Raw genomic sequence first — 11,432 nt, 5'->3', positions numbered from 1 at the left:
CAGAACAAAGTAGATGAACAAACCCAACAGTGGAGGAGCTGTCAGGCTTCTCTAGGTAAGTGCTAGCTAGCTGAACACACAAACTGCAGCTCTAAAATGCTCACACTTGAGTTACACAAAGCACATTACATCTCTACCTCACAGACCAACCTCACTCCTCAAAAGCCACAGCGGATATGTAGGGACCCATGCTCAGAACTTCCCATGTCATGAGATTAACAAGTCTGACACCAAGATAAAAAGAAATTTTGTGCCTTTATTGGAATGGTGTTAGGCTTTAAATACACCAAATTTTGATAACCTGATTATTTGGTTTAATTAGAAATGACACTACAGAACTGCAATACTGGTCCAACAGTCTTGTCTTTACTTTTTCTTTTTTTTTTTTTTTTTTTTAAAGCAAGAGAGAGTATGAAAATGCACCAAGTAATCAGAAAGCACTAGCAGGCATTGGTTAATCCAAGATAGTAGCTTCTTAGTTCCAAAAGCACTCGCATTGTATGGAACCCGGGATTTAGACTGGTCATGATTTGCAAGAGCTAGTTGCATGAGTCATGACTTTTTTCTTTTTTAATTTACTTTCAAGTTGGTCACTGGTAAATTTTTTTCCTCAAATATTACAGTTTCTTTTATTCATATTTTTCCTCAAAGTATAAAAAAGTATGAAATATAAACAAGCTCCTGTATTGCACCCATGAAGGGGTACAATGGAAGCATTAGAGAGCTGACTATCTACACACCATCAAATCCCATCAAATCTTGGATAGTTCATTAATATACAAAATATCAGGGCACAGAAAGAACTAAAATCCACTTTTTTTGTTTTGTTACGCACAGGTTCAGATAATCAATCTAAAGAAAAAACGTGATCATTTTGGCTTTCCACTACATCCGCATGTTGAGACACTTATTAAAATGATCCTGCTTAATTGTGTTTGGTCTTGTTCTTATTGTCAAGTCATGTTTGTTATCTTAAAACCAGCCATCAGACAAACAAGTAATCAGAAAGACTCTTCCTCCTCCCCACTTCCCCATCCCTGACCCCTGCAGGGTCAGCTTTAAGACATGACTCCAAACACAGGGTTGTGACGACAGATGCTAGGGCCAATCTCTTCATAATCTTTTTTGGTATGGCATACTTGGTAGAATTCAGGCTGTGAAGGGAAGGGAAACAACATTAGTGAATGGTATAGACATCTTAATTAACAATATTAACTTTTATGTAGCCAGTGGAAAAAACAAAGATGGCACATAAATTCTAAAATTAACTTACATCATGCATGGCTAAACACCAATGCAAAGAATATATTCTGCCACAAAACTAAAATGTGCCATTTAACAGGTCACACAAAACTTTAATTCAGGTTTCTTTTGCTCTTCCAAGTCTTTAAAGTCTAATGCAAAAACAGGGAAGGTATATTTACCACCTGAAGCCTATCAGAAATTCCCCAATCACATTTAATATACAATGTAGGTGAGATGAGAGCTCCAAAAGCCCAGTCAGAATGGCCCAAACATGCTCAGCTTTACAGCTAAACTCACTGTGGAAGCCAGCATTGATCCTCCAAACCAGACTGCATATCTCTGCATATGGTGTGTAATGACTTGGACATCAATGGGCTTGGGCTACAGGAAAAGGAGAGAAAAGCAACACATTAAAAGTCACTTCTGCTGGTAAAAACAGATCTAGTTTTAAAACAGTATATATACCAAGCTTTTCATAAATTAGTATTTTCATAAAAGCTGTGCATGTAAATTTACATTTATGGCATCAGGCTTTCCCTTGTACAATGAAGAGAAAGAAACAGCTCCTGCTTATAGATGAGTTACCTGCTTTATCAGACAGAAATACTTCCATTCACACCCATTTTTTCACACTATGTCTGATTAATTTCTTGATGGACTATTTATTTATTTATGCATTTATAAGCATTGACCCATACTACCTAAACTTTAAAAAAACCCACACTTTAGGAAGGTAATTTTCAAGTTTCATGTGATTACTCTAACAAAGCATCAGTTGCAGATTGGAAGTTTATCCAGTATCAATAGAGTCAATCATGGTTTTCTGAACTACAGCACTCATTCCAGTCAGCCATTCCCTTTCCCTCCACAGGCACACAACCTATTCCTTTCTTGTGCCAATCAGAACTGCCAGTATATGTAATAGTTTCAGAATTTATTTTTCCAGCCCAACCTGCTGAAATTTGAAACAGTATCTAAAAGTGTTCTCTAACACATGTGCAGAACTCCAGCCAGTGATTCTTTGTCATGCCTGGTACCAAGAATAGAAGAAGAATCACATCCAACTCCCATACTCAGATTCTGCTTCCTTACTAAGGGGTACAAACCTAGTGAAGAAAACAGAGACTAAATGATGCTTCTTGGGCCAGAGAACTGTGTTATGACTGAAATTTCAGAGTTGTCTACATGACATATTATAATGCTCTGCTGGGGTTTTAAAGGCCTGTTTGAGCTCACCTAGCTAGACTGCTACTAAAAAATAAATGAGGAAAATCAATTTCCTTTAAAAGGAAAAAAAACCACTTTTTTCTCTGCTGGTCTTTTCTTCATGTAGAGACAACAGAAAGATGCAACAGTTAGGTCAGAGGTCTGAAGAAAAGGCAGGAAAGAGCAAAAATTAAGGATCATGCAGTTTAGTGAAAACATGAGGTCCCTTATAGGACTGTAAGATAATTGAGGTGGGAAGGATCATCATGTCTCTGGACTGGCCTCCTGCTCAAGGCAGGGTAAGCTATGAAGCCAGAGGTATTTAGGGTTTTATCCAGCTGAATCTCAAAATCAGTAATCTCCCCACATGTACTGAGGCACTATCAGGAGTCCCAAAGCCTTCCATTCTCTAATCAAGGCTCCCTCATTCCTCACAGGACACGTGCTCCTCACTCTCCTGGTGGCTCAACAATGAGCTCAATTCACTTCTCTTATCTTCAAGCTCAAGAGACTGAGCACAATGAGCTGTAACTGATCAATAAACACCAAGCACAAAGACAGCTGCAGTGGCCAACTGCTGGTATGTGATCAGCGTAAGGGATGAACCTCTGAAAAGCCTCTATATGAACATCAAGAAAGATAAAGACATTTCAACAAAATCCACGATCATTGCAAGATGTTATTTGCACATTTTCCAAGTAACAGATGCTTGTTAAGTGCATGAGCTGCAGGAACCCACCTTCAGTCTGCCACCACTAAGTTCTTCACTAAGTTTCAGCCTGGCATCAACAGTCCTTTTCAAGTCTCGCTGTAAACGGCGACCGAAGTCCCTGAACATGGTTGAGCCTCCAGAGAGGACAATATTCTGTTTTGAATAACAACATTTGTTAGCCACATCTGAAAATGCAAGTCTCCACATTACCCAGTTCCTAAATTCTAAATATCTAAATACAGTTTTAAAAACTACAATTAGCAAGGTATGCTTTTTCTGTAAAGTATCTAGCATACAAACATGACACAACACGAACTCACCAAGAGTTTGCCACATTAAAATTGTCTGTGCTTTAAAATCCATTTGTATCTTACTACATCTCACCACTCTGGCTCAGTTTTTTGTTTCGCTAATGAAAAAGTACATTCTGAAAATGTCTAACTGAACAACCAACCCTTCTGCATATTGGATTAATTTCTAGGAAAATGGTTAATTTTGCTCATTTGGTACTGTTTTTTAAGAGTTTCAAATATGTACCTTGATATAAATCCCAATTATTCTAAAACCCAAATATAAAAAATAGACATTATAGCTACCAACCTTATATAGAGGACGTCTAACATCAATGGGACAATTCTGAATAACTTCATCTACTACTTCTGAGATTGGCTGTGTGAAGTCAGGATTAGCAAACTGCAAGCAGGAATAAAATCAAGTCAAGTCACTGTGGAGGACCAAACGTTGCACAGGAAAAGAGGTAAAGAGATTAAAAAAAAGGAAAGAACCATTCTGTTATACCAGAGATGTCATGAAAACTAATAATGGAAACAGTTGCTAAATACATTTGCTGCCATTTTAAGTGCTTTGTGTATAAACCTGGATTTTTATAAAGATTAGTAGCAATCAAGAATCAAAGCACACTGACTTGCAACAATAGCCAGTATCTATTTATAAATAAGAAAAGTAAGTAAAGATAACCATTTCTTTATAATTTTGCAAATAGGATTTCTGTTATTATCTAAAACAAAGTCTAGACAATTCAAATCAACTTACCTCAGGATGGAAGAAAATCTCTGGCCCCAGGAATCTCTCATAACCAACATCAATGGTAAATTCTTTCTTTGAGATAGCATTAATTCCAGTATATTGTTTAATCCACTTTGTACCATCTGTGTCATACTTGTTAAATTCTTTTACTAAGTCAGGGCAAACATAACTAAAGCGCTCCTGAAAATTGAATAGATACATTAGAATTATCTAAAGTATAGAAAACTGGTAAGAAATTTTTAAAAATGTAGTAATTTAGAATTTTAAGAGTAAGTATTAAATTGGCAGATAAAGAATAGGCCTCAAAACAGCTGAGCTGACATTTACTGTACACAGGTAGAAAATGGCTCTGCTAATACAGATCATTTCTGTGCAGCACTGAAGGCTCTGGCTGAGCTAAATTACTTTTCTTCTGCTTTTCCCCTAAACTTCCAAGATTGTGAGAAATTAATTCTGAAATACATTGAAGAACTGCCAGAGAAACAAAATTGAAGTGTACTTTAAGCTGAATGTCTTTCAGAATAGCTTTGTTCTCTATGTAATGTGTATTACAAAAAAGAACACATTAATATTCAGAAAGAATCTAAGAGCAATTACAGCTCTTTATATGACACATCCAGCCAACAGTATTCCTACAGAACATTACAATAATAATAGCAACAGGATAATAACAACAATAATGATAATGGAGGAGAAGAGAAAGGGGAGACAACAGGTGAAGAGTGAAATTCCAGGCCAGACTGAGTGAGTATAACCCAACTGTAAACCTTGTTATTTCATGTTATTACAGTAAGACATTTTTTATATTAGTTAGAATCAGAGCCCCATTACTCAGAAGTACAATTACTTTCAGATATTCTTGTACTTTAAAAATCAGATACTAAGTTGTGATATAAAGTAACTTTAAGATCTGCAACGTTCACATTACCTTCACTGCTTTAGCTGTTTCCAAGGATTGTTCAGGAGGAATTCCTACTTCTCTCTCCCTCAGCAACTGCTGAATGAAGTATGTGATATCTCTGCCAGCAATTGGAATGTGTTTGATACAGCTGCCAATCACATATCCTTCAGCCTGTAAACAAAATTAATGGGGACAAAGGTACTGATAAGAACTACTTTCACCAAAGCTCAGAGGGAGACAGAAAGGCGTGGAGTCTAAACTCCTACCCACTACCTGTGATTCTGAGGCTAAAGCCCTTTAAACCAGCTCATTTAATTACCACAAATCCAATTCTTCACAGTATAGCCTTACTTTACTTTGCATGGCATTGGTTCATAATTCTTACAAGGTTAGAAGAACAGAAAGGTCACTAGTACATAAGGCAGACAAATCACTATACTCACTATTCCTTGGCCTTTATTTTCTCTTCAAAATGAGGTTACTCTTACCAAAAAGGTCAAGGAACCTTTTTTGGTGAAATATTATTTTAGAATAACTGATGTGGCCCTGCAGTCACAGCCACTGATGTAAGATGTTACAATCCACATGAACCAAAATTAATTTTCTGAAAGCAGGGAGAAAATGCATCATTTCAGGACATTAATTGAGACTGCTCAGAACATCAGACTGGCCCATCCTCATCCATCAACCTACCCTTACAAGTCACACTCATCCTGGGGACAAGTATAAATACACTAAAAAATGGTCACGTGTGCAAGGTTGGCCTTCAACCCTACCAGACCTGCTAAATCCAAACAGGAATCCAGGTATCACACTCCTAAAATGCTTAAGTTTTCCTATATCCACACACCTCATATTCACACAAAAATGTCTTACTAACACAGAAAATAGTGTCATTTAAAAAAATCTGCCACTACTTCAGAGATAAACGTTTGTTAATTCCTTTCTATGTATTTTACAACATAAGTGGTAGAACAGCATTGACAATTTGTTCAACATGTTTAAAAATTTTAGAAGTAAATGACATTGTGCTTAAAATGATACAGACTATCTGCTCTTAACTAAATTTTAACTAAAAAAAAAACCCTAACCCACAATTCAGGAAAAGTTCAACTCTTTTAAACAGTAATTTTGAACTACTAAGTAAAATTTTTAAAGTTTACTTATAGAAGGTCTGAGGTGTCAGTTGTTTCCTAAGTCTTATTAAAAATACACTAACTTGGATGAACAGTATGAACAAAGATTTAGCCACTATATTCCCCCAAAATTAATAAGAAATTGCTACATGACAGTTTGACCACCACCAATGCTACTGCTTTTAAAAATCTGATGTTCCATGATAAAACTTGGTACAGATTTTTGTCTTAAAAATTGTAATCAAACTTCATTCTGAAAGTACAAATATATCGGGTACATAGACATGAATTTAGCTCCCCCAGGAAAGATGGGCAATAATTTAACAGTAAAGGAAATTACTGCAGCTCTAGCTGTTCATTATTTAATAAAACATCACAGAATCATCCAAGTTTGTGCTTCAGCAACTTGATGTATTGGAACAGATATTCAACACTAACCAACCTCAGGGGTTGTTTTCTTCCAGTCTAACAGGAACTTTGCCTTTGCTTGTATGGCTGAAGCACTAATAAACACTGGGAACAGATGAAGAAAAACTATAAACACTAATAACTACATCTGCCCTCTAATACATTGTATTATTTCTACTTTATATATAAATGGATTGAGCTGAATGAAAATAAGAATTCAAACTTTTTGTACTGACTACTGTAAAGAGCCTATTCATTCTTACCAGCAAGCCAAAATGGAAATGTGCTAAAGCAATTTCACTCATCACTTAGCATGGCCTTGCCAATTCACCTTTTAAGGTAAGTCACTGAAAGACAATTAGCCCTGCCCAACTCAGGGTTACAGAGAAGTTCTATAAGAGCTTCTGCACTACAAAATGAACCAAAACTCACACCCACAGCCCTGGGAATTATCTGATGTTTTTGAAGACTCCTGCCTATACTTCAGTGTGTGTAGGTGTACATTCAGAGAACTTGGAGGACAAATAATTCCCCATTGAAGCTGTAGTGTAGCTCTGAGGCCCACTTACCACAGGAATAACGTGAGTGACACCATCTCCACTGTCTATAACTGTGCCCGTCAGTGTTCGCTCTCCTACTTGCCTCGATGTCCAAGATGCAGCTAAGGCAAGGACAGCCTTGGGAAAAAACACACTAAAATCAAACATTGGTAAAACATCTGCCTGCAGACCTCACCTCCCACCACTCCTCCCAAGGATAGGCTGACACCCCCATGGTAACTGATAGCATGGAAACTGATTTAATAATATTATATATGTCTATACAACAGCTTAGAAAAAAGAGGCTGCAAAACGGAATTTTTGACACTTGCCTGATATTTTTTCAGCCATGCTCAAACATAGTTTTTCGTTACTTCATACTGAAAGGGATTCAGTTCTTGGATTAATAGAATTATTATGATGTGGTGTGGTTTTTTTATTTACTTATGATGCAACACATATCATACTCTACTGCTCAGTAGCCTGTAGAGGTAACAGAGGAACAGTGTCCAGTAACCACCCACAGAACCAAAGCATGTCAAACATGCAGTGCTGGAACTGGCAGAAGGACATAAACATATTCCAAACACCACTTACACAGTTTTTTCACAGTAAAATTAGTTTTAGTCAAGGAAAAATACTGCAGCTGAAAACTTTCAGCAGCCCTCCCCTTACCTGAACAGCAATATATAGCCCTGGAACGTTGAAAGACTCAAACATGATTTCAGCAGTATATTCTCTATTTTCTGGAGTATTTAATGGAGGCTCAGTCTGTGAGACAAAAAAAAAAAAAAAAAAGTTTTACTTTAATTCAAACCAAACATTTGACTTTAAAAAAAAAAAACAAAACCACCGACTCCTAAGTTAAGATGAGTCATTCAACAACAATAGCATGTAAAAATAGAAATGGACCAAGGGCGCTTTTAAGAATTTATGCAAATTGCACTAAAAGAAAGAAAAACAAAAGAGCAATAAAAACTACATCAGTTACTGCTTAAGAATTTACATCCAAGATCCCCTTTGTGGGCTGGTTAGCTCATTACAACTTTTGATTTCACTTGAAAGAATAGAGGACAATCAAAATATGTCAAAGGATGCAGTTTAGCACTTTCATTCAACGAAAGACATTTTTTAGATTTCTCAGTGAAAAGATCTGTTTTCCTTCAGAAGGCAGCCACTGTAACACAAGCTGATATGCTCAGCTATAGAAACATACTCAAGTGAGAGAGGCTGAACATAAAACATACCATAATATGTATGGTATTATACACCATAATAGTGTGCTATAGCTTTCATTGAAATACCAAACATACTCAAGGCTCTTCTCTGAAGGAGCATTTTGGATAGTGCTACAGAATATTTGAGAAAAGAAAATATCATTCTTCCATTGCAGCAATTGTGTAACAGGAGGGTAAAAATAGGAGGGAGTCAGATTCTTCACAAAAGTGTTGGGACAAGGGGCCAGGGACACAAAACTCAACTTGGGAATCCTAAGTAGGCATTAGGAGGAAAAAAGGTAACCTAAAGGTGGTCAAATATTGAAAAGGGAGCCAGGGTTGCAATGGCATTTTGATCCTTGGAGATATTCACAGCTTGGCTGGACACAGCCTTGAGCAACTGGACTTAACTTATTGCTTAAAAAAGATGAAGGCATTTAAACAGCTGGGGCTAACACTGCTAACTCCAAACTTGTCTACAAATATCACACTAAACTAAATTGCCTATTTCAATGACCCTAAATAAAATACTAAGGAATAGCAGATGCTTCAGAATAACATTGACCTTTTTAGAGATTTAACCAGCCCAAATATGACAATCAACCCTTCCAGTTTCACAGAAAGTAAAAGACAGAAATTTACTCTCTAGATACTTCATCCAGATGGCAGTACTGTAAAAACAAAATAATTGCAATTATGTAAAGTCAAAACACAAGTATTGTTTTTGTCTCAAACATATAAACTTGAGATTATTGAATTCAGTGGAGAAGGAAAATAAGAAAGTGATGAATCAGACAATTTGGAGGGAAATGAGAAGAGAACAGAAAAATGTTTGCTGTTCAAACACACTGACATTTTTAGAAAATTAAAGAACCTGGATGGCTTAAGGCAGGTCAAGAAAGCTCCAGGTAATTTCTTTACTTTTGCTTTCAAAATATGCATATTTATATTTAAGAATTTACATAAATCAACACATTGTTATTCATCATACAGAAGTTCTTAAGCAAGGCATAAATTTACCTACCAAAAGAAAATAATGGTCCTCAGGTTCTGCCCTTAAATATTTAAAGATTACTTGCTCCATAAACCTCTCCATCAAGTCCCAGTCTTCAACTATACCATGGCGGATAGGCCACTGGTGGAGACAAAAAACAAATTATAATTGGAAACAAAAAGAAAAAAAATGAAACAAAAAACCCCAAAACCAAACAAAAAAATCTGTTTTCAACTGAAATATGCTTTCAACTGCATATATTAAAAGTATATGATCTACACAGTCAAGAAACCTTGATTTAGGCTTCCCCTATTCCAATGTGACAACTATTGAAAATTCTGATTCCAACTTGGAGTAGCAGAGAAAACACACGGGCACTTTTCCCAGTACAGCAGAATGGTGGCACTGGGATAAGACAAAAGTTCCCTCAGCCCAGTGTCCTATTCTGATGCTGCTGATAAAAGCTGCCAAGGAACAAGAGAATGTGGCATTGCCACTCAACACCCTCTCGGCCTCTTTTCACTTAGGAAGAAACATATATATATATATATATAAAATATATATATTCACAGTGTTTTGCAAATTCCTACAGGCTCCCCAAAGTCAACAAAACTAATACTAAAGCTTATTTTATATTTAAATAGAGTTAGTAATAAATAAGATTTAAGTTATCCAAAAAGCATTCCTAACATTATATTTACTGTACACATCTTGCTAAACAGGATTGAAAAATTATTTTTAAAATTTTTCTTAATACCTTGGTTGCATAAGTTGGTTTTTCTATTGCTTCGTCCCCAATGAAGAAGTCTAAATCATCCACACCTTTCAAAACCCTCCTTTGTGCTTGATCCACCACTTTTGCTGACTCTTTGATAGCAATACCTTCAACAGAGAACACAAACATTGTTGTAGGTCATATATGCTGCACTAAAAAAAGAAAACCTACACTGGAAAAAACAGACACTGATCACAATCATCCTTTGTTTCAAGTGTAACTCAGAAAAGCTACATAGAACACAGATAATTTGACTTCCAGTCATGGGGAAGCATGGTAAGGACTTAGAAAGTAACACAGTAACAGGATTAAATCCAAATTTAATTGTTAGACACCCAACATGCAATCAGAATAATATACTCAAACACTAAAATAGGATATCCCTACAGATCTCATGTTTTATTCAAGAAACATGCTAATTTTCTGCACATTCCAATAATAACAATAACAATTTTAAGTATTATTAGTGTTGTTCTTTTAAAAAGAATCACTCCCCAGCCAACAGGGCTGCAGCACCAGCAATATCTGCTGTATTTTTTCAAATCTTACTAATTGCCTTTAAACAGAATCCTTTACACAGATGAGGAAATTCACATATCCAAGCAGCATTACATCAGCCTCAACTGTCCTAAAGCTGTGCTCCAAAAGCTCCTTCAATGGCAGAAGTATTTTTCTAGTGCTCACCTTCAGGAAGAAGTCATGTTTGCTCACAACTAACATTTAAAAAAGTTATGAAAAGCTGCAGTTTCAAGCCCAGAAGCCAGGGCAGCACAGGTACAGGACCTAGAAATCAGGGGTAAGGGGTAAAGAACCCTGAGCTCACAGAGCTCACAGAGCCTCCTCATCCTCCTCCCTTCCCTTCCCACACCGAGCAACAAAGGCAGAGCCAGAGGAACCAAGAAGCTGAGTGTTGTGAAAGACAGAACAGGATGGAACAGAAGTCATTATTTTGAGCTCTTCAGGAAGAAAACTGAATCATACTGCAACTTCTGTAGCTGCTTACAGGAGAGCAGAGAGGAAGCAGAAGGCTGGGGGAAGCCAAACAGAAGGGGGGTGATGGGAAGCAGAAGCTAAAATCACAGGGAAGGAAATGGCGCAAGGCAGGTGCTTGCTGCAAGTGAAGAGAGGAACCCTGACAAATATTTTCAGGTCATTGTTACAGAGCTCACACATCTGGGGGAATTATTCTGTCCAGATGTGCCTTAACCTCAAGAACTTTCAAGTGAAATCCACCACTTGCCACAGGATTACA

The 11,432-nt window shown here is 36.8% G+C and overlaps 1 protein-coding gene across 1 annotated transcript in view; it reads right to left on the bottom strand.

Annotated features, from left to right (window-relative positions):
• Window positions 1-236: 236 nt before the first annotated feature.
• The window catches only part of ACTR3 (actin related protein 3), a 28,681-nt gene continuing 17,485 nt past the window's right edge, over window positions 237-11,432 (bottom strand). Inside the window, exons 3-12 of the mRNA XM_030241767.2 lie at window positions 10,163-10,287; window positions 9,436-9,546; window positions 7,870-7,965; window positions 7,225-7,332; window positions 5,139-5,282; window positions 4,217-4,390; window positions 3,764-3,856; window positions 3,191-3,316; window positions 1,543-1,626; window positions 237-1,154 (exon numbers count right to left, since the gene is read on the bottom strand). Of these exons, the coding sequence (XP_030097627.2) occupies window positions 1,059-1,154; window positions 1,543-1,626; window positions 3,191-3,316; window positions 3,764-3,856; window positions 4,217-4,390; window positions 5,139-5,282; window positions 7,225-7,332; window positions 7,870-7,965; window positions 9,436-9,546; window positions 10,163-10,287 (1,157 nt within the window). The 3' untranslated portion in view covers window positions 237-1,058. The remainder of the gene's footprint in view (window positions 1,155-1,542; window positions 1,627-3,190; window positions 3,317-3,763; window positions 3,857-4,216; window positions 4,391-5,138; window positions 5,283-7,224; window positions 7,333-7,869; window positions 7,966-9,435; window positions 9,547-10,162; window positions 10,288-11,432) is intronic.

Source organism: Serinus canaria, chromosome 7 (genome assembly GCF_022539315.1).
Source record: "Serinus canaria isolate serCan28SL12 chromosome 7, serCan2020, whole genome shotgun sequence".
In the NCBI taxonomy this organism is placed as follows: Eukaryota; Metazoa; Chordata; class Aves; order Passeriformes; family Fringillidae; genus Serinus; species Serinus canaria.
The sequence above is the reverse complement of the archived record's forward strand: the minus strand, read 5'-3'. Positions and strand labels throughout refer to the sequence as shown.